Below are 18427 nucleotides of genomic sequence, written 5' to 3'. Positions count from 1 at the left end.
TTCTTCATTCAGGTGAGAAAAGATCTGAGTGGATGAAATGTTGATATCTGAGTCACCTTCAGATATTAACACAGTGTCGGTGAATAACTGATACATGTGTATAAACAGCATTTCACCAGTGGTGGAAGAAGTACTTATTTCTTCCAGATTCTTTGTATTATTAGCTTAAAATACCAATACCAGAAATACTCGGTTACAAATTAAATGCATTTTACTCAAGTAAGGGACTGTTCCGAGGATATTTAAAATAAGTAAATACAACCATCCCTACAGAGCATAGAATTGAAGTGCCTCCTCCATTTTGCACCGCTCCCTCCCTCCCTCATAAATAACAAACAGTCCCTAAAGGTACACAAGTAAAAGTACATGTACTTAAAGTACCAAAGTGGTGGAGCTGCTTTAAACACCCTCTGATGTTTCACTCTTATCTTATTTTAATCTCTAGTATCAGGCCTTAATTTATTTGTTGGTTAGATTTTGTATCATTGATCACTGATCTTTTTTTTTTAAAAAAAAAAAAGCATTTACTTCTTAAATGTAGTTAAGTAGAGGAAGAAGGCTATATAGTGGCAAAAACAGTTGAAAAACTCCAGTAAAGTACCTCAAAATTGTACTTCAGTACAGTACTTGAGGAGATTTTGGCTGCTTTCATGCGTTACTTTCTGTGTGTGTTTCTTTTTCATACCTGCAGAGTCAGAGCTCTGACTCAGCTGTAATAATCACAGGAGGAAAAACCGCCGCACGCAGATCCGCTTGGACATTTCTGTCATTAGGGTACGCGGGCTGTTTCTCTCCAGAAGATGTTGGTTTCGCTTCATTTGTTGTCTTAATGACGAGCACAGGACTCCCATTTAGCTGTTTTTTGTAACTTCCTGCGCGGGTGTAAAATCAAACGCACCCTCCTCTGAGAGCACGAAGCAGAACAAAAAGTCTCAACTTTGACGGCGCAAAAACGCGAGACAGATAGATGAGTGAAACACCGTGAGTATCCATCAAACATTAGCCTGTCTGCTTGAATTAACCCTTTTATCTGACTGTATCGTGTAACTTTCTTTTAAAGAGTTGGAGGCGCCTCTGCACCGCTGCTTACACTAATATTACCTCAGCAGCTAAAGTGTCTTTTTATTCATTTATTTAGTATTATTATTGATGTTATTCATATGTGCTTTTTATGGCTTTAAAGTAAAGTTGTGCATTTACAACTTGAGTTAAAGAACAATAAGTAGGCTACAAGTACTCATAGAGAGGGCCAATTATGCAGAGTCTCCTGTGAGAAAAGATCAGATTGGAGATATTAAAGGCTTTTTATTAGCCAACTGATGCATTAACCTGTATTTGATCTTATTTAACCACTTACTGTCTTGTAGTTTCTGTAGTTGCTCTATAATTTACTAAAGCACTGTAGCCTTTTTTTTGTGGTGCACGATTTAGGGTCTTGTGCTTAAGACTTTCCATTTCTTTATTCTCATGCTATGATTTGGATGTTGTGTTGGAAATTTATGGTTAAATCCATATTAATTGCTTATTTTCATGTATACCTCACACTATAAATTTTATTTTTGGCTTAACATGTGTTCACTCAGCTATGTTAATGACACATTTTGGGTCACTGTAACAGGGTCTGTCACTCTGGCTTTATCCTAGAACAAGGACACCTACAGTTCTCTTTACTGAACAAACATGTTCTTCTACAAATGCAGATTCATGTATAAGTCCTTTTGAAGAAAGCCTGATTAAATGGAAAATAATCCTACAGAAAAAGTTGCTACTTTAACATTGGCAACAAATGCCTACATTACATAGCAGCCCCAAAAAAGGAAGGTATACTTATCAAAATTAGGTTATAAAAAAGAGTCTGACAATTGAAAAGAAAAACGTGTCAATGTTGAAGAAGATCACGTTCCTACCCATACAAACATTTTAAATATTTAAAATAATTTCATAACAAAACAAGATGGGGAAACTCAAGGCCAGGTTTAAATAACAAAGATACCCTGAAAGTACAGGGTTCAAGTAAATGTACCCCACTTAGTTTTCACCACTGCAAACAGACATTACAAAATTCTTCATCTCATTGGGGGGATTTCTGGGGCAATTAGACAGTTTATACAATCTGCACTTGTAGAAACTCCTCTGCACTCTGCTCTTATCTCTCTGCAGATAGGGCAGAATAAGCTCATTATTTACCTCTGTGGAGGCACAACAGGGAGGAACAGTTCAGGTCAGGACACAATGGCCAGATGTCAACGATGTTATCACAGCACATTAATAACCTTAAAAATCACTAAATTATTTGCAGACGTTGGTGTCTTTAGATGTTTTTTCCCCAAAGTAGATGATCTTATGTTTCCACATTCAGTGTTTTCCAGTGTTTCTGCCAGTCATAGTTTTAAGTTAAGCTGTACGACAAAAACATCTCATTTCTAAATTGTAACAAGAACATTAAATCCAGACACTGATGCTGAAGATGCATTGTGACTATTTGACAATCTAAAATCTATTTTGATTTTCAAGCAGGATTTTTAATATTTATGAGACAAATTCAAATGAAAAATACATATTTTTTAAGATTCTGTGTTTTGGTGTTTATGGTTCACTTATCTGTAGTTATGGGTGGTATAGGTCAAAACCTATATTATTATTCTAATATTTTCTTATTTGTCCAGTCAAATGCGATTTGTGGTTATTAAGGGGTTATCTCTGTCTAAAAGTGAAACCAATGCAAAAGTGCCAAACCTGCATTCTTTTTAATGGCAAGCAGGGTGCGACACCGCTAGTTGCAGAAAGATGTCAGATTGTAGATCGTAGTCTATGGATGACCCTTCTTCTCAATCTCTTAGTCTTCTTCAATACAGCATGATATTAATTTAGTACATTTTGGTTCTATTTAGAGTAAAACAGACAATAGAGCAGCGTATGCTTTAGGGCTTGCTTACCTTGTGATTGACAAATCGCTACCTGCAGTGTCTTTCCAGGCAGATCCACCATCTCGCCTAAATATGGTCACTTCTTGGTCCTAAAAAACAAGATGCAAATAACCAAAATGTTAACCTCGAGGCTTCAAATTAGTGACACACCCCTCTAGTCATTTTCCATAATTTTTACTTGTAATCTCAGCTAACTAAGAACTTTCACAGTGTTTGCTCCTGTGCGTATCTTATTACAAACAGGTACAGACTTGCACCCCGCCCCTCCTGTCCGCCCTACAGCCTCACGCTCCTCATATTATAATGTTAATGGCAGCATTCCAACCTGACGCTATCCAGGGTCAGGCTCCGTTTGGCCATGTTCTCAAGGGGCGCTGCCCGTCCATATATCAGGTTGCCATGGCAAATTTGTCCGTTAACAGAAGATAAAGATCTACTGCCATTTCACTCTGACTTAAGGTTCAGTAACTGACCACTCTTTTTATGTACGCTGTTGTACAAGTTGAGCAGTGACTGTCTAAAAATTTAAATGTCCTCCCCCACAGCTTCATCTGATGATCATGGACGCCTCAGATGACAACGACTACTACTACTACCATGAAAACATCAGCTTCAACTTCAGCTACGACGACTACCCCGCCCTCTGCGAGAAGGGTGACGTCAGGTCCTTTGCAGCCCTCTTCCTCCCCATCGTGTACACTGTGTGTCTGGTAGTGGGCCTGGCAGGAAACGGCTTGGTCGTGGCGGTCTACGCCTACCACAAACGCCTCAAGACCATGACAGACACCTTCCTGACCCACCTGGCTGTGGCCGACCTGCTGCTGCTCTTCACGCTGCCTTTCTGGGCTGCTGATGCAGCGAGGGGCTGGGAGCTGGGGGAGGCCGTTTGTAAGATGGTGTCAGCGTGCTACACGATCAACTTCACCTGCTGCATGATGCTGCTGGCGTGCATCAGTCTGGACCGTCACTTGGCGTTAGCCAGGGCGCAGGGTAAAGACCAAAGAGGGTGTTTGCAGAGGATTTTCAGTCGGAGACACTGCTGGAAGGTGTGTTTAGGTGTTTGGGCGGCTGCTTTTGTCCTTGGTTTCCCTGATTTAATACTGTCAGAGGTGAGATTTGCGTCTAATAGGAATGTCTGTCTGGCTATCTACCCTCCGTCGATGGCTGGAGGAGGGAAAGCTGCTCTGGAGATCGTGGAGGTCCTGCCAGGTTTCCTGCTCCCGCTCCTGGTTATGGTGGTCTGTTACTGGAGCATTGGCCGAGCACTAAAAGGGCTACCAGTGGAGAGCAGAGGCAAGAAGTGGAAAGCTTTACGCGTCCTCCTAACAGTCGTAGGCGTGTTTGTCGCCACTCAGCTGCCTTACAACATACTGAAGGTCTACCGAGCGATGGACTCAGTCTACGCCTTAGTGACCCACTGTGGGACGAGCAAAGTGTTGGATCAGGCGGCTCAGGTGACCGAGAGCTTGGCCCTCATTCACTGCTGCCTCAACCCCATCCTCTACGCCTTCGTCGGCTCGTCGTTCAGGCAGCACATGATGAAAGTGGCCAAGAAGTTTGGCGAGAGGAGAAGAAAGAGGAGGAAGAGGAGGGAAAATCCTGCAGAGGGGGAAGAGATGGAGATGTCATTTAACACCCACAGTGCATCCCCAGAGACAGACACATTCTCAGTATGAATCAGCAGTGGTGCGTTATGCTACGTATTTAGTATAACAGAGAAGCAGATACAACAGCAGTAGAAGTACACATGTAAATCATCAAGATGTACAAAAACTCCACTGACATTTTATCATTATTCCCTCCACACTGTAAACAGGAGGTTGTCGGTTGCGTTTTCCTCGTCCGGTTAGTTAAAGATGGCTTTAAGCAAAGTATTCTTGTTTACTTATCAAGACCAAAGAATAGTTCTATTTTTTCTGTTGTTCATGATGAATGAAAAAGGGTGTTACATGTTACATCACTTAAGTAACAAACGTACATATTTAAAGCCAAACCATGATGTTTTTTCCCAAGCCTTACAACTGAAATGCACGAGGCACAGCCACCACACGTCACGTAGGCAGAGCAGGTTTTTTACCTGCCACACAGACTCTGTTTGCAGCTTTAGGTTGCTGCCAACTTCAATGTGTGTGTACTGAGTATTTCAAAGATACAATGCAGTTGGTTGTGAAGCATTTGGAAGTATTTACTTTTGTTGCCTAACCTGCCTAACAATTATGTTTTTAGCTGTATTTTAAGTTTTCTTGGAAAAGAGTGGGGCTATATGAGATACTAATGTATAGTCATGTATGTATTTCATGCAGTAGCTGGCAGTCGGCGCACTCCCGGCTTGTAGAAACAGATGTGGCATACACAGCTCAGCATTACCATGCTGTGGAGAGGGGTTGATATCAAAACACATTAACACATTATTAAAACACTTTAAAAAGGCCTACCTTAAAAATACAATGTCAGTGTAAGTGGACGCAGTAGTGAGAGTATTTTCAACATGATGTTGTTTCAGTAGGATCCTGTAACAGCTGCTAACAGTACTTTCTGACCTGAACAGCTGACCATCTGCAAAGGAAAAGTTTGTGTGACGTCGAGGTAAAACAGTGAGAATACTCTAAATACAGCATCCACTAAGGCTGATACTGATATTTATAGGTAGGCCTTTTTTTAAAGTGAGTAAAATGCGTTTTGATATCGACCCCTGTGGGATGTACACTCTGTCTGTGTCTGCAAACAGGAAACGCTCGGGCACTGAACAGGTACCTGGACTGTCGTATCTGAGGGTAACTGACTGTCTGCATTTGACGACCTGGGAGTGAGATTACGTTGTGAAAACAGTATTTCATTTCACCTGTGTAGTTGGCATGACTATTAACTATGTAAACATTGACTTAAACTTGTTATACGGAAAGTTTTGTACAATCAAAAACACTGTTTACAGAATAGTTTACAAGCTTAAATGTGTGGGACTGCCTCAGATCTATGGGACAGTCCTTCAAGATTTCAAAAAAATATTGAACCCTTTTCCAGCTGCCCACACAGTACAAAGCACAGATCAGATGAATACTTGAGACTGTTCATTACACACTATAGGGCCACAAATTAAAAAGAAAAAGAAAAAACAAGAAGAAAAATGAGATCTATTTGTGAAACTAATTAGACAGGAACAACTTTCTAATTGCAACTTGTTTGAAATAATGTTTGTTTTAACTGTAATCATCTTAAATAAATACTCCTGATGTAGTCACATGCTTGCACCCCTGATATGACGTGATGAAGCATGACTTTGGATCTTTAATATTGTTCCAGTTGAACTATGTACCTTTTAATCATGTAGTTTTTTTTCAGCTCAAGGTGAATTCCTAAAAAATGACAGATAACATGTATCAGCTGGGTTGATCTGGTGGTGTTACTTGCAGAGACTTCTGCCAAATCTCCACTGAGTGGGATTAAACTCCTTTTTATGTGGAAAACCGCAGCTTTAATAGTTTCCTGAATTCCCGCGAACATCTGAGGCACATTTACTGCACATGAACTTCATAGTTTATCTTTGTGGCCATGTCTGCACAACACTGACAAACAACCTGCAGTAACATTTTTTTATGACGTGCTGATCATTTTTCTTTGGATAGTTGCAAATCTTATTTCTTAATTACCAATGTTTTTCTCAGACTGATTTTACCCGCGAGAGGACTTTCTGAAATCCAAACCTTTAGTTGTGCACTTGTGGAAAGTCCAGTATTAACAAACTCTGTACTTATTTAGATAAACACAAGTCGGCATTATTTTTGCTTCAGAGGTTACAGAAAAAAAAATATTGTCTCAGTTGTAAATGAGACATGAACACAGCGCTACATAGTTTAAATATTTTGCATGTTATTGTTAATCTTAGACTCAATGCATGCTGCGGTTTGTCACATCATCAATCTCTCCGAAAAAAAAAAGTAACACATTGACCTTAAGAATTTAAAGTTCCCCACAGATAAGATTAGACAAAAAAAGATCATTTGGATTTTTTTTAGTTGTCTTCCTGTAACCCAGCTGGAACAAATAAGCTGATGCTTCAGGTCATGCTCTGGCACACGTGCAGTCACATGTGGAAACCATTCAACAGAGGTTTGCCATCTGTTAACTGAGCAAAACATTTCACTCAGCCAAAAAAAAAAAAACTATTACAGAATGGGTGGTTAACAAAGTCTTTTGTATGGTTTAAGACAACTTTAACAACTTTCAGACAAGTTTTACAAAACAAGTCAAATAAACTACATGTTAAAATGATTTGTTGTCTTACTTTCATCTATATTTTTAAATGAAACTATGATCATCAGTTGAAAACCAAAGCCTGTAAATCAAGATTAGATCCATTTATTGAAAAAAAAAACAACATTCAAATACGTGCAAATAAACAACCAAATGTAACAAAAACATGACTTCTTGTAATCATAGAAAACTATAAAAGTACAAAAATGCCACTCAAGGCTCTGAACATCTGATACTTCAGATCAGGAACATGGCAAATTCACATCTTAAATTACAGTTAAGGCACTTGACCAGTTTCAGCAAACTAGAACCAAGAATAGTTTTTCTTAAATAAAGAATATTAGTTAATCAAATATATAACTAATTAGATAAAACATAAAAAAACTGAAGGCCTAAATGGCAGTGTTACAATAATTTAGAAAATAAATCTTTCTGGCATTTTCACATGAGAACAAAGTCACCAGAAGTGACTAAAACATTCACTCATTAAATACAATATGCCACTTTCTCAAATATAACTGTGGAATTAGGTAGGTTTTTACACAATATGCTTTTCATGTAAAAAAACCAAAAATGTTACTTAAATACCCTGAACAAGATTGTCAACCCTGTACTCCGATAGAAAGAAGCCAATACTGAATTGTTACTGTGAATATTAAGTTAATGGAAAACACTCACAATCCTGACGGTTCATAAATAGGAAGTGAAGCAGTTTTAAAGTCTCAGGATTTCCACTGGATGTGGAAATAAACAAATACTTACATGCAAAAGTGCAGCGGGCGGCTGAAGGATTTGTCCTGGCTGACTTCCACAAAAAGGCATTTCATTTCTCAGGGAGGTTGTAGATATTTAAACAGTAAACCAATGAATTGGACTCCATGACTCATGGTTACATAAGTATCTTATGGTAAATTAGTTTAGTCTTTGTGTTTTGTGTTGGCTGGAGAAAAAGGCCGGTGTAGTAAATTGAAGTTGTCTGGCAGACAGCAGAGATGTCTAAATGTTTGTAAAAGTTTGTTTTAAATAACAAAGGCATGTATAAGTATTAATTGTGCAGTTATAACAAAATGGGAAAAGGCATCTTTGAAGTGTCTTTGGAGGCAAAAAGTGCCTCCTGAGTGTTTATCAGCATTCAGCAGAGGCACTGTTTGCCATCAGTAATTTAGGATCTGCACATCAAACAGGTCACACACTCCCTCACTGTCGTCCAGGTTGAAGCTGTAGTCTATTCCTGTGTGAGGAGAGGAGCATCAATAATAAAGCATACTGTTAGAGACGCCCTATTATGCTCATCTTCTGGATCATATTTGTACATTGGGGGTCTACAAGAATAGGCTGACATGCCTTAATGTAAAAAAAAACACATCACGTGTCTCATACTGCCCTTTGCTGCAGCGCCTCTGTCTGAAACAGTCCGTCTGAGATTATGCCCCGCCTCCTGAGAAGCCCAGTCTGCTCTGATTGGTCAGCTGGAATCACAGTCTGCTCTAATTGGTCAGCTGGCTCCCTATATGCACATTTTGTTTTATTTGTAACATTGTGATATCACCAACTTACGGAAGCAAACAGTGATACTCAAACGAGCTGTTTCAGTCAGCGTAGGAGCAGTGCCTCCTGAGGCAGACAGAGCACCCTTTGTCTTGGATTTTGGGTTTTATTACTTAGGAGACCTTTTAAGAGCACAAAAATGCTACACAAAACATAAAAAAAGGAAAACCCCAAAACACATAATAGGTCCCCTTTAAACAATAACAAGACAAAGACAGTCAACTGTATTTCGGACTGCAAATAAAACACATCGAGTGTCACGTCAACAAGTTGACTGGAAGACCAAAAATTATTTTTGTGTCTTCTTTGCAATAAGTTAATTCATTTCTTGATTGCAAATTTAGCATGCTTACAAACTTAACAACAATGTCTAATGTGTTAAACTTTTCACCTGCACATTAACATTTGTCATTGTAAGTTAGCAGACAGATGTAAGCATTTAGCTCAAAGCACTGCTTTAATACAGCTTTAGTATGATCTCACAGAGCTGCTATCATGGCTGCAGAATCTTGGTTTTATTTATTATCTTTTAAAATAAACTGTAATTGCAAATATTTGATGACACAATTTTTCCATTCTAATAAGATTCTTACCGTCAGCGGACATTAGCTCATCGATCAGGTCAACGGCTTCTACAAGAAAATTAAAAACATGTTTCCATTTCACTGTTATAGAGTATCTAACAATTCATAACTGAGTTAGATAAAACAGTACATTAAAAATATCCATGTTATATTCAGCCATTCTCTCCTAATGCTTTGGATCAAAACTGAATATAAACAAGCTCAGATCCTAACACAATTACAGGAGCATGTCTGAAACCAATGTGAGACAAATATTAAATGCCTCCCAGCTTCACTGCTGGATGCAATTACAGAACAGTGTAGCTGTGTTCACTGCGTTCACTGAGCCTTACCCTCTCTGTCATCCTTCATGTGGTCTCCAGCAGCGTTGAGCTTCAGCAAACTGCTCACGTCCAGTACAGACTGGAACTCTGGGCCCGCCAGGTCCATCTGCTGCTGCTCCAACACTGCTGCCGACTGAACGTGACACTCTGCAGGGAGCAGCAGAGGTGCAACAATAACACTTAGCTATACAGTGAAGCCTCTTTGGAAAATTGCCTGTGGATTATTTGGAATTTTAGTAAAAAAGAAAAAAATGGCTTGCACACTGCAGGGCTCCAGTTATAACTTATTTAAAGCACCAAAGTGACATTTCGAGCAAGACAGCTCTTCATCTTGCTCAAAATGTCACTTTGGTGCATAAAATATGTGATAACTGGAGGCCCTGCAGTATGTAAGCCATTTTAGCCCTTTTTACTATTTTTTGCCATGTGCTCCAAGTTTGGATTGGATGTGCGTGCATACTTTTGCTTCTGTTATCTGGAGTTTTACAAAGTTTGGTGAAGTCTGCACCCGAAGCAGACTACTCAGTTTGCAGAATTTGAGGCCTCTTTAAATTTCAATTGTGGACTGAGACGACCTTTATTAAATGGGTCTGCAAGTGTGCTGAAGTCCAGACATTTGAATTCAGCCAAGAGTTACTAAATTTTGGAAAAGGTGCTTATTTACTTTAGATGAAATAACTCTCATATCTGTCCCAAAAATGTGAAGTTACTGCCAGCAGCTGGTTGGTTTATTTTATTTTAACATAAAGACTCAGAGTTGCTGGGTGTTTACTGGGCATCTGCAGACCAGATTTCCATGTACACGTGCTGTACCCCAAATGTGTGACGTCACTTGAGACAGTGACTTCTCCTGTTTCCACCTTCCTTGAAAGAGTCCAGGAAGTCATTGCCCAAGGCCACGGAATAATCCCACATATAACCCCCTTTCAGTCCAAATTGTTATTTTTCCCTGGTCCTGTAAAGCTAATGTGTAAACACACAATAGGTTTGGTTTGTCATAGTTTCCAGCGCTGTACTGTCAAACAGGAAAAAAAAAGTTAAGTGAAAGTTTATTTTGTTGCTGTTTTGGTAATTCCTCTTTTTTGGGGGGGGGGGGGGGGTGGGGTCTGACTGTTTCACTGACAATGCCAGTCCATTAGCATGTGAGTCACTTATCTGTGCTTACACATCCTGAATCCTTCTTTACTTAGAAACCGAGGTTCAGATAAGAAAGTAGTTACTTTTTTTTTTTTTGTTTCACACTTACTGGAAGTTTATTCTATGTTTAGTCTGCTCCCATGCAATGATGTTGACGCAATACTCATTTGCACTGTTAAATGTTTATTGTTTTTATCCTAGCTTAGTTTTTACATTATATAGTTCAGTTTCTTTGTATTTTTCTACTGTTTTAGATGCTAGTGTCCTATTTAGTTGCTGCTACCGCTACCTCAGTCCTGTCTCGTTCCCTCTCATGTACCTCATGATTTGGAATGACAATAAAGCTCTTTGAAATTCAGTTTCTTGAAATAAAAATGGAGATTCTCTACCTTGCCTTCAGAAACAAGGCAAAGCAGGGCATCATGTGTGATATGTGTAAGAACAGGAGCAGTATTCTCTCTTGCAGCATCCACTTAAGTGCTGCAAATCAACCAGTTCATTTCACTGTCTTTGCATGTAGATGACAGCTCCTTTGTTTTGGAGTCGATCAAATTTCTATCCACAAATGCAAAAACATGATGAGATCAAATCACAGACTGCTTCAAATTCTTGGTGTCCTGAAATTGGCTCCATTATTCTGCATAACTGTTAAATGCAATGACCATATGGCCTTTTTAAGTGCTTTACCTCAGGATGTTTTGGTTTTGTTTGCCTCTTGAGCTGTTGTGTAAGGTTTATAGAAATTTGACTTGTTCCTGAGCTGCCTAATTAAATCATTTTATACTGGAGAAATTACAGCGAGTGAGAGACACTGCTCAAGACAACCACTGGTTATGTGATTTTTTAACTGCACTATGAAAATAAACTTCCTGAGGCTTTAACCTGATTGAGCTGGTTAAGCCATTACCACTGACACTGTCAGGTACATCATGATTACACACAGATGGAAGAAGTGTATCTTTTAAATCTGCACTTGTTCTTACATGTCAGGACCAACTGACATGTGATATTTCTCTGATCAGCTGATAGACAGCAAACTTTTTAAAGCAATAATCAACCAAATCCATGAATAGTTTTCTTATTGCACAGCTTATGCTGTCGCTCCCTTGGACATGGGAGCGACTTTGAACTCAACACAGAGTGTCTCTGCACACAGTTGAATGAGGAAATCAGCTCATATGACAGCATCAGGTGCCGAAAAGTTCGAAAATTGAATCTTACAGTTTGAGCTGAGTAATCACTTTCCATGCCTAGTTTTCATTAGCTGTCGTTTGCTGTCGCTCAATGGAGTAGTCAGATCGAAACTAGCTTCCCATTTACTTCTTAGACGAGGCGAGACACACTTGCAGGGTATTTTTTTTTTAATTACTGCATTTGTTTTGGATGCTTGGCAACTGGTGGGCTTGTTTCAGTGGGCGATATCACCATTGGTATTTGATACGTGAGTCTACACCAGTGAGACTTTCTCTGCTCTGCCTGCTCTCATTTAACTGAAACATCCAGCAATTAGCCAGCGTCACGGTGATATCCAACACTATTTATTTAACGACATAAAACAACAGTGAGAACTGACAAAACAAGTGAGAAGAACTTCATCTTAATGTGCTCTGAGTCATGGGGTGGAGGCTGTTATTTCAAATAGATCATGACAGAGAGTTTGGGAGGAAAAATGAAACTTCCTTGTATGGGCCGCTGTTAGGGCTTATTTTTTTGTTATTGTCAGACATAGTGTGTAGGGGGACAAATAATATTTATATATATTTTTGTGTTTTTATTCGATTGCACTTTTTAAAATTTAATTTGTGTCTTACTTAGGGTTCTTGTCACATTGAATTTGGGCGGGTTTCATATTTCTCAAATTCTTTCTGGGATTTATTGTATTTGTATGACTTTAAATACCAATAAAAAAAGACCTTGAGCAAAGAAAAAGGTCAGTAGTAATTGCATGTGGTTGTTTTCTACAGGGAACTGAATGAGCATTAAAATCCTCTAAGTCTCTGTCCTTACCCATCTGCATGTCAGGAGGGGTGGACGACGGCGTCAACACTTCATCATGTTCTGGCAGCACCATCTGGTGGTCTGAGCAGAGAGAGTCCTGACTGCAGTACGAGCAGGAGGTGCTAGAGGAGGAGCACACAGAAGTCGAGAGAGGGAACCTCTGCAGGCTGGCGGGGGTGCTGGGTGGCGTTGGCATTGGACAGATGTCGTCAGTGGGTGGCACAGGGAAGACCACAGGTACAGTGGCGTCTGAATCCCTGTTGATGAGCATGACCTGGATGGGAGCTGAGTGGCTGCGGAGGTTCACCTGGTACTTCTTCTGACCACTCAGACCCTGAGGAGCAGCAGTGTGGACACATGTTGTAATGACAAACCCACAGAAAATCATCCCACAACGTTGCAGTTCCTCTCTACAGAACGTCTTGGTATCTTTCAGCTGAGTTTCTGCCTTTAAGAAAGCACCTTTGTGTTGGTTCTTTTTCACAGTGTAGCATTTAGCTTCTCTGGAGTCGGTTAAGACCCAAAGCAGAACCAGCAGAGCGTGAATATTGGACTTGCATTCATCAGGTGGCCAGAATCTCGACTCCAAATGAATTATAACGGAGTTCTGTAACTACTGGATATTTAACCACTTGAAACCTGAGCAAAGTGGTCTGCTTTCATTCAGAAATATGGAGAGAAGGCAACGACTAGTTTTTACATCACATGGCCCAAAACATAACCTGAAAATAAGCAGCAGAAAAACATATAAAACAGAAACAAACAAGAAAACGGCCTTGAAAAAAAGTGCAGAAAATAATACAAATATATGTTTATATATTTGTCTGTATTATCATTTAAAACATAAAATTGTGATGATTATAAATATAGTTTTCTTCACCTTTTTCCATATTATATATTTTTTATAATTTATTGAAGTCTGCGGGACAGCTCTTACAAGTTTGCTCAGGTTAGAAAGTAATAAATTGTGAAAAGCATCCAAACACAGCACAAGAAAACTAATGTTGATCCAAGATTGAAAGGGTTAAGCTACATGTGATACGGGCTGAGGATTCCTTGATAAATTTGAATTGTTTGTCTTATCACTTAATGGACCAACCGTTTCAGGTAGCGGTACCTCCAGCTGGGTCCCAGCAGGAGCCACTACAGCGAGAAGAGTGTCTCCGCTGAAGGCGTTGCAGATGTCTTCATGTGTGACAAATTTATAAGTGGGGAGGTGTTAAGGAAATAGGAGCAGGATTACTTATGGGAGGAAAATGGAGACAATAAACTGGAAAAACAAGACTGTGAGCATTTTGCAAGTCAAGATTAGCCTGGCTGTGATTTCACAAGAGACTGACAGTAGCAATTATATTTTTAATCCTCCCTTCTTTGAATTGTCTCTGTTCAATAAGCAAACAATGTTACAAGGATCAAGTAGAGATTTCTTCCCTCTAAAATGGATAAAATGGTCTCAGGAGGACTAGAGTTACAAACTGTAGAAAAAGACAAAAATCAAGATCAACGGCATCAAACATGGAGTCTTAGTAGTAAATGTTTGAAATACGTATGCTCAGTTGACCCCAAAATTAAAAACACACATTTTTTCCCTCTTTCCTTTAGTGTGATTAGTTAATTTAGATTGCGTTGGTGTGAGTTACAGAGTAACAGAAATATCAGCTGTAGAGATGACTGCCTTCTCCCCAACACAATGGAACTAGATGGTACTTGGTTTGTGGTGCTCAAAGCGCCCCAAAAAAAGAAAAAATAATTTGCAAAACTAAATATCAATGTCTCTCACCAGAAATCATGTTAGCAATTTCATGCAAGAACTATTTTCTTTCTGCCAACTGTATCACTGCGCAAAAGACGTGTAACCTCTGCTAGATAATCTGGCACCACTGAGCTAATGTTACAACTCAACCGAGGATGACACAATCATCGTTACTGACTGCACCACAGGCTCAGAGAGCAGAGTACTCTGGGCACAGACGGAGCAGCACAATGGCAGGCGTGTTGAAAGTAAAACTTAACCGTTCATTCTGGGTCTAAACTGGGTCTTACGCGCCTCTGCTCCTCTTATCCATCAATCTGATCTGGTCAGTTCTGAGTGGATCAACAGATCAATTATCCATCTTGCAACTCACAAACTGCTGCTGAGGAAAAAAACTCATGAAGAGCTCTATCCGGGCCGCCCAGTAGCTCACATGGTAGAGTGGGCGTCCCATGTACAGAGGTTGTGTCCTCGCCACAACGAACACGGGATCAATTCCGGCCTCGGCCCTTTGCTGCATGTCATCCCTTCTCCCTCCCCCTTTCACGCTTAAGCTGTCCTATTAAATAACAAAACAATAATTGTAAAAAAAAACAAAAACAAATAAAGAGCTCCATCTGTGCTGCATTCACAGACCTGCATAAACCTCCAAAAAGCCAAGTGCCATCTAGTTACATTTATTTGAGCTGTCCCTTTAATGCAAAATTACAACCTTTTGTTCTCAATATCATTGAGTGAAGAAGAGAAATCCACAAATCCACTGACCAGAATCTGACTGAACAAAAACTGAACAACCTTGAAACAAGTACAAACAAAACATCTCCATTTAATACAAGATGGCATAAAAGGATATGTGCTCGTGATGGGATCGTGGTTAAGGTGTTTGATGATCTCCTCGAGCCAGGCCTTCTGGCTGTCCAGCGCTTTCTCTTGGGCTTCCAGCTCAGAAATTTGGGCCTTCAAAACCCTCACCTGCTCCAGCACCTCCTGAGTTTGGCTGCCTGAGTTCTCCCCTCTAAAGGAAGGTAACAGATCAGAGGAGAATGCATTAAATATGAGCACAAGTCATGTACTTCTAATGTTGTGCTCCATTGTGTGAGGTTAACAGACGACTTAAAATTAGATTTGGCTGCTAAATGCATAAAAATGTCTGAATTCATCATCTGCTGAGCCTAAGGTTAGAAAAGAAGTTGCTACTTTTCATGTGAAGAGGAATAGGGACCTCTTTAAAATTATTCCCACTGACAAGAGCTTAAAGATATTGAAGGCAGAAAAATTTAACTGATTCTAAAAAATAAAAAGTTTTTCTCAAACCTCCACTGGATTATGTTCTTATTTTTCTTCTCAATCAACCCCACACCCTCCAGTACGTTAGTGATGTCGTATATCCTCCTCTTCTGCTTCACTGCCAAGCTGTCTGCAGCCTGTTAATTCAGACAGACATTTCCACAAAGACTCTTACTGAGTGGCAGCTTAATATGAACCCTTGTTGACATGAAACATCACAGACACTTTGCCGGGATTTAACAAAAACACAAAATTTCTGTGGAAAATATTTCATGAAGTGATTCAAACAAAGCCAACAAATGAAGGATTTGGTCAATTAAGCTGCACAAACAGAAAATAAAACCCCTTTGGCAGAAGAGGACAGTTATACAATAGCAGAGGAGGAAGGAGGAGGGAAAGGGTGTAAGGAGCCTGCTGTGTAAACATTACCCAGCTTTGGCGCGCAAGAAGGGAGGGAAAACAACTTATCAGCGTGATGAAAAGGAGGTAGACTTCAGGTGGGTCCGGCAAAGATGCATCAATAGCTTAAAAACTAAGGGCAGCAAAACGGTGCAACAAAGTTCATCACAGTGTTGATGTTTTAGAGGAAGGGGGTGAAAAAATATCACCATTCACACTTCATATCTACCAGATAGCCAACAGCCATCAGAAAGAAGAGTCATTTTAGAGATGATAGAGGGACACTTTGTGATGTAACTATATATGACACTGGGTCAAAATAAGATATTGTTATGTTTAAAGGTGTTATCATCCAATTAGGCATCACTGTGCGTGACAGCTCAGACTGGTATCAGACTGGTATCAAACTGGTAATCAAATGGTGGTCAAAAGGACTGTATTATATTTATCAGGGGGGCAGCTGAGATGTGACTTTTTTTATTTATTTTTTATCATGACCCTTCCCACAGCTAGAAATATTTTTCTTGCGTCTGCCTTGACTGACTGGGGGAAGTGCAGACATGTCTTTCAAACCCACTTGCAGCTTTCAAGGTTTTGAAGGTAATTAAAAGAAATTCAAAATATGAAATTTTAAAGTTTAAATTTAAAAAAAAATCAAAAAGCATAACTCCTTCTTCTGTGTTTCTTTTTCTTTTTTTCATCTCAGTCAACAGTCCCTAATATAGTAAAATTTCCATCTAAGTACCTCAATTAAAACGACTTTTTAGGACTAAATCAGCTTTAGCATTTTAATTTCACTATGATTTCATCAGGCTAATTTAACTTGAGTTATTTTACTATATTAATATATATATATATATATATTATATATATATATATGCACCTCAATGGGACAGACCCATGACTTTTTTTGTTTTTGTGTATTTGTTCAGTTAGTCTACCTAAGTCAATAATCCTAGAATACCATTTTTGGGATTCCTTGCCAAACTTTAATGCATTGTATAAACTGGTTTATTTCCACTAACAACCTGAATGCAAACTGGTAGCTACACCCTCTGTAAACACCTTTTTTGCAGCTTGTAAGCGAGTGCATGTGGTTGTTGTTAACCCGCAAAACAGTAATGGCGGCGGCTCGTCCACCTGTTAAGCAAATCAAAGCACCTGACTGGCCCCGTTTGTGACTGACAGTCCTTTGTTCCCACTGTGGCACTGAAGAAACACCGACAAATTCACCCCCAAACAGCCCCAAAACACCAACACTGAGCCGGCAGCTGTCGCCATTTCACTGACCACTTTCAGATCCAGGACGCCATCCTTCGCCTCTTGAAGCAGGCTCACAAACTTCATCGTGAGGAGCCCCAAACTTTTTTCGTGGCGACTCGGCGTCGAGCGTACAGCCTCCGTCGTCTCAAACTCCATCTTCTTTCTATAAAAGAGACTTATTTTAATTCAGTCGTCTGTGTTTAGCTACAAGTAACGAACATTTCTTTACAACATAACGTCTCTGTTACCTCAGCGGGACGACAGCAGCACCTGAAGGGTTTTTAAATCAACGGACGTTACGTTAGGTTACAGTTGCCACGGCAACCCTTGTCCCGCTCGTGACCCCGCCTCCTTTTTTTCAACGGGACAGACGACCAATCAATACGCATATCAATTTGTATGGAAGCCAAGAAAAGACAAGATAAATAAAATAAAATAAAACAAAAACATAAAATAAAATAGAATATAAGTTAGGCAAGTTAAAATAATCATGTTAAGCAAAACAAAAAAAAAAGAATTCAAATAAAAATTAAACATCAATCCAAGTCAAAAATATTCATTTTAAGAGACCGTTCCTTATTTAGGCTATTAGAGAGGTGGGGATGGCGCAAAAAGGGGGAAGCATATTTTTTAAGCAGTGAGGATTGGTTTTTATTTATTTTTGGCAGGGAGGGACAAGTAACCTCATAAGGTGATGTTTAAATGCTGATGGTGATTGTGTTTGTCCTGCTTTATGTGACTGGTAGACTGTGTAACTGGATTACCCTTCTGTAATAAATATAGTTCTCTGAATCTGATAAGGTTGTAATTTTTTTAATTAATTTTAAATGTCAGCCAAACTTTAAAAGTTTCTGGCAGGCTTAGGAAGAATGCTTTTGTTTATTTTTTTTAATTGCTAAAATTACAACATTTATCATAGCAAGAAACTGTTTGGTTTTAAAATTTTAGACGACCTTT

The 18427-nt window shown here is 39.4% G+C and overlaps 2 protein-coding genes across 4 annotated transcripts in view; one reads left to right on the top strand and one right to left on the bottom strand.

Annotated features, from left to right (window-relative positions):
- Window positions 1-7196, top strand: part of ackr4a (atypical chemokine receptor 4a) — a 7666-nt gene extending 470 nt beyond the window's left edge. The window contains exons 2-3 of one of the 3 annotated variants that reach the window (XM_042498375.1): window positions 1-12; window positions 3473-7196. The exon at window positions 1-12 is cut by the window's left edge and continues 36 nt beyond it. In XM_042498375.1, coding sequence (XP_042354309.1) covers window positions 3482-4603 — 1122 coding nt within the window. In that variant the 5' untranslated portion in view covers window positions 1-12; window positions 3473-3481 and the 3' untranslated portion in view covers window positions 4604-7196. Of the gene's footprint in view, window positions 13-644; window positions 982-3472 lie in introns of those variants that run through there. The other 2 variants (XM_042498373.1, XM_042498374.1) reach the window with 2 other exon arrangements.
- Window positions 7197-7618: 422 nt separating this feature from the next.
- On the bottom strand, window positions 7619-17746 carry e2f5 (E2F transcription factor 5). Its single transcript, XM_042498127.1, has 9 exons — window positions 17719-17746; window positions 17498-17633; window positions 15836-15945; window positions 15375-15536; window positions 13868-13976; window positions 12778-13102; window positions 9643-9780; window positions 9320-9358; window positions 7619-8409 (listed from the first exon to the last, which is right to left on the bottom strand). The coding sequence occupies exons 2-9, from the start codon at window positions 17624-17626 to the stop codon at window positions 8333-8335; spliced, it is 1089 nt and encodes a 362-aa protein (XP_042354061.1). The 5' UTR covers window positions 17627-17633; window positions 17719-17746; the 3' UTR covers window positions 7619-8332.
- Window positions 17747-18427: the final 681 nt, after the last annotated feature.

The sequence above is a fragment of the Plectropomus leopardus genome, chromosome 12, assembly GCF_008729295.1.
Source record: "Plectropomus leopardus isolate mb chromosome 12, YSFRI_Pleo_2.0, whole genome shotgun sequence".
Taxonomy (NCBI): Eukaryota; Metazoa; Chordata; class Actinopteri; order Perciformes; family Serranidae; genus Plectropomus; species Plectropomus leopardus.
The sequence above is the reverse complement of the archived record's forward strand: the minus strand, read 5'-3'. Positions and strand labels throughout refer to the sequence as shown.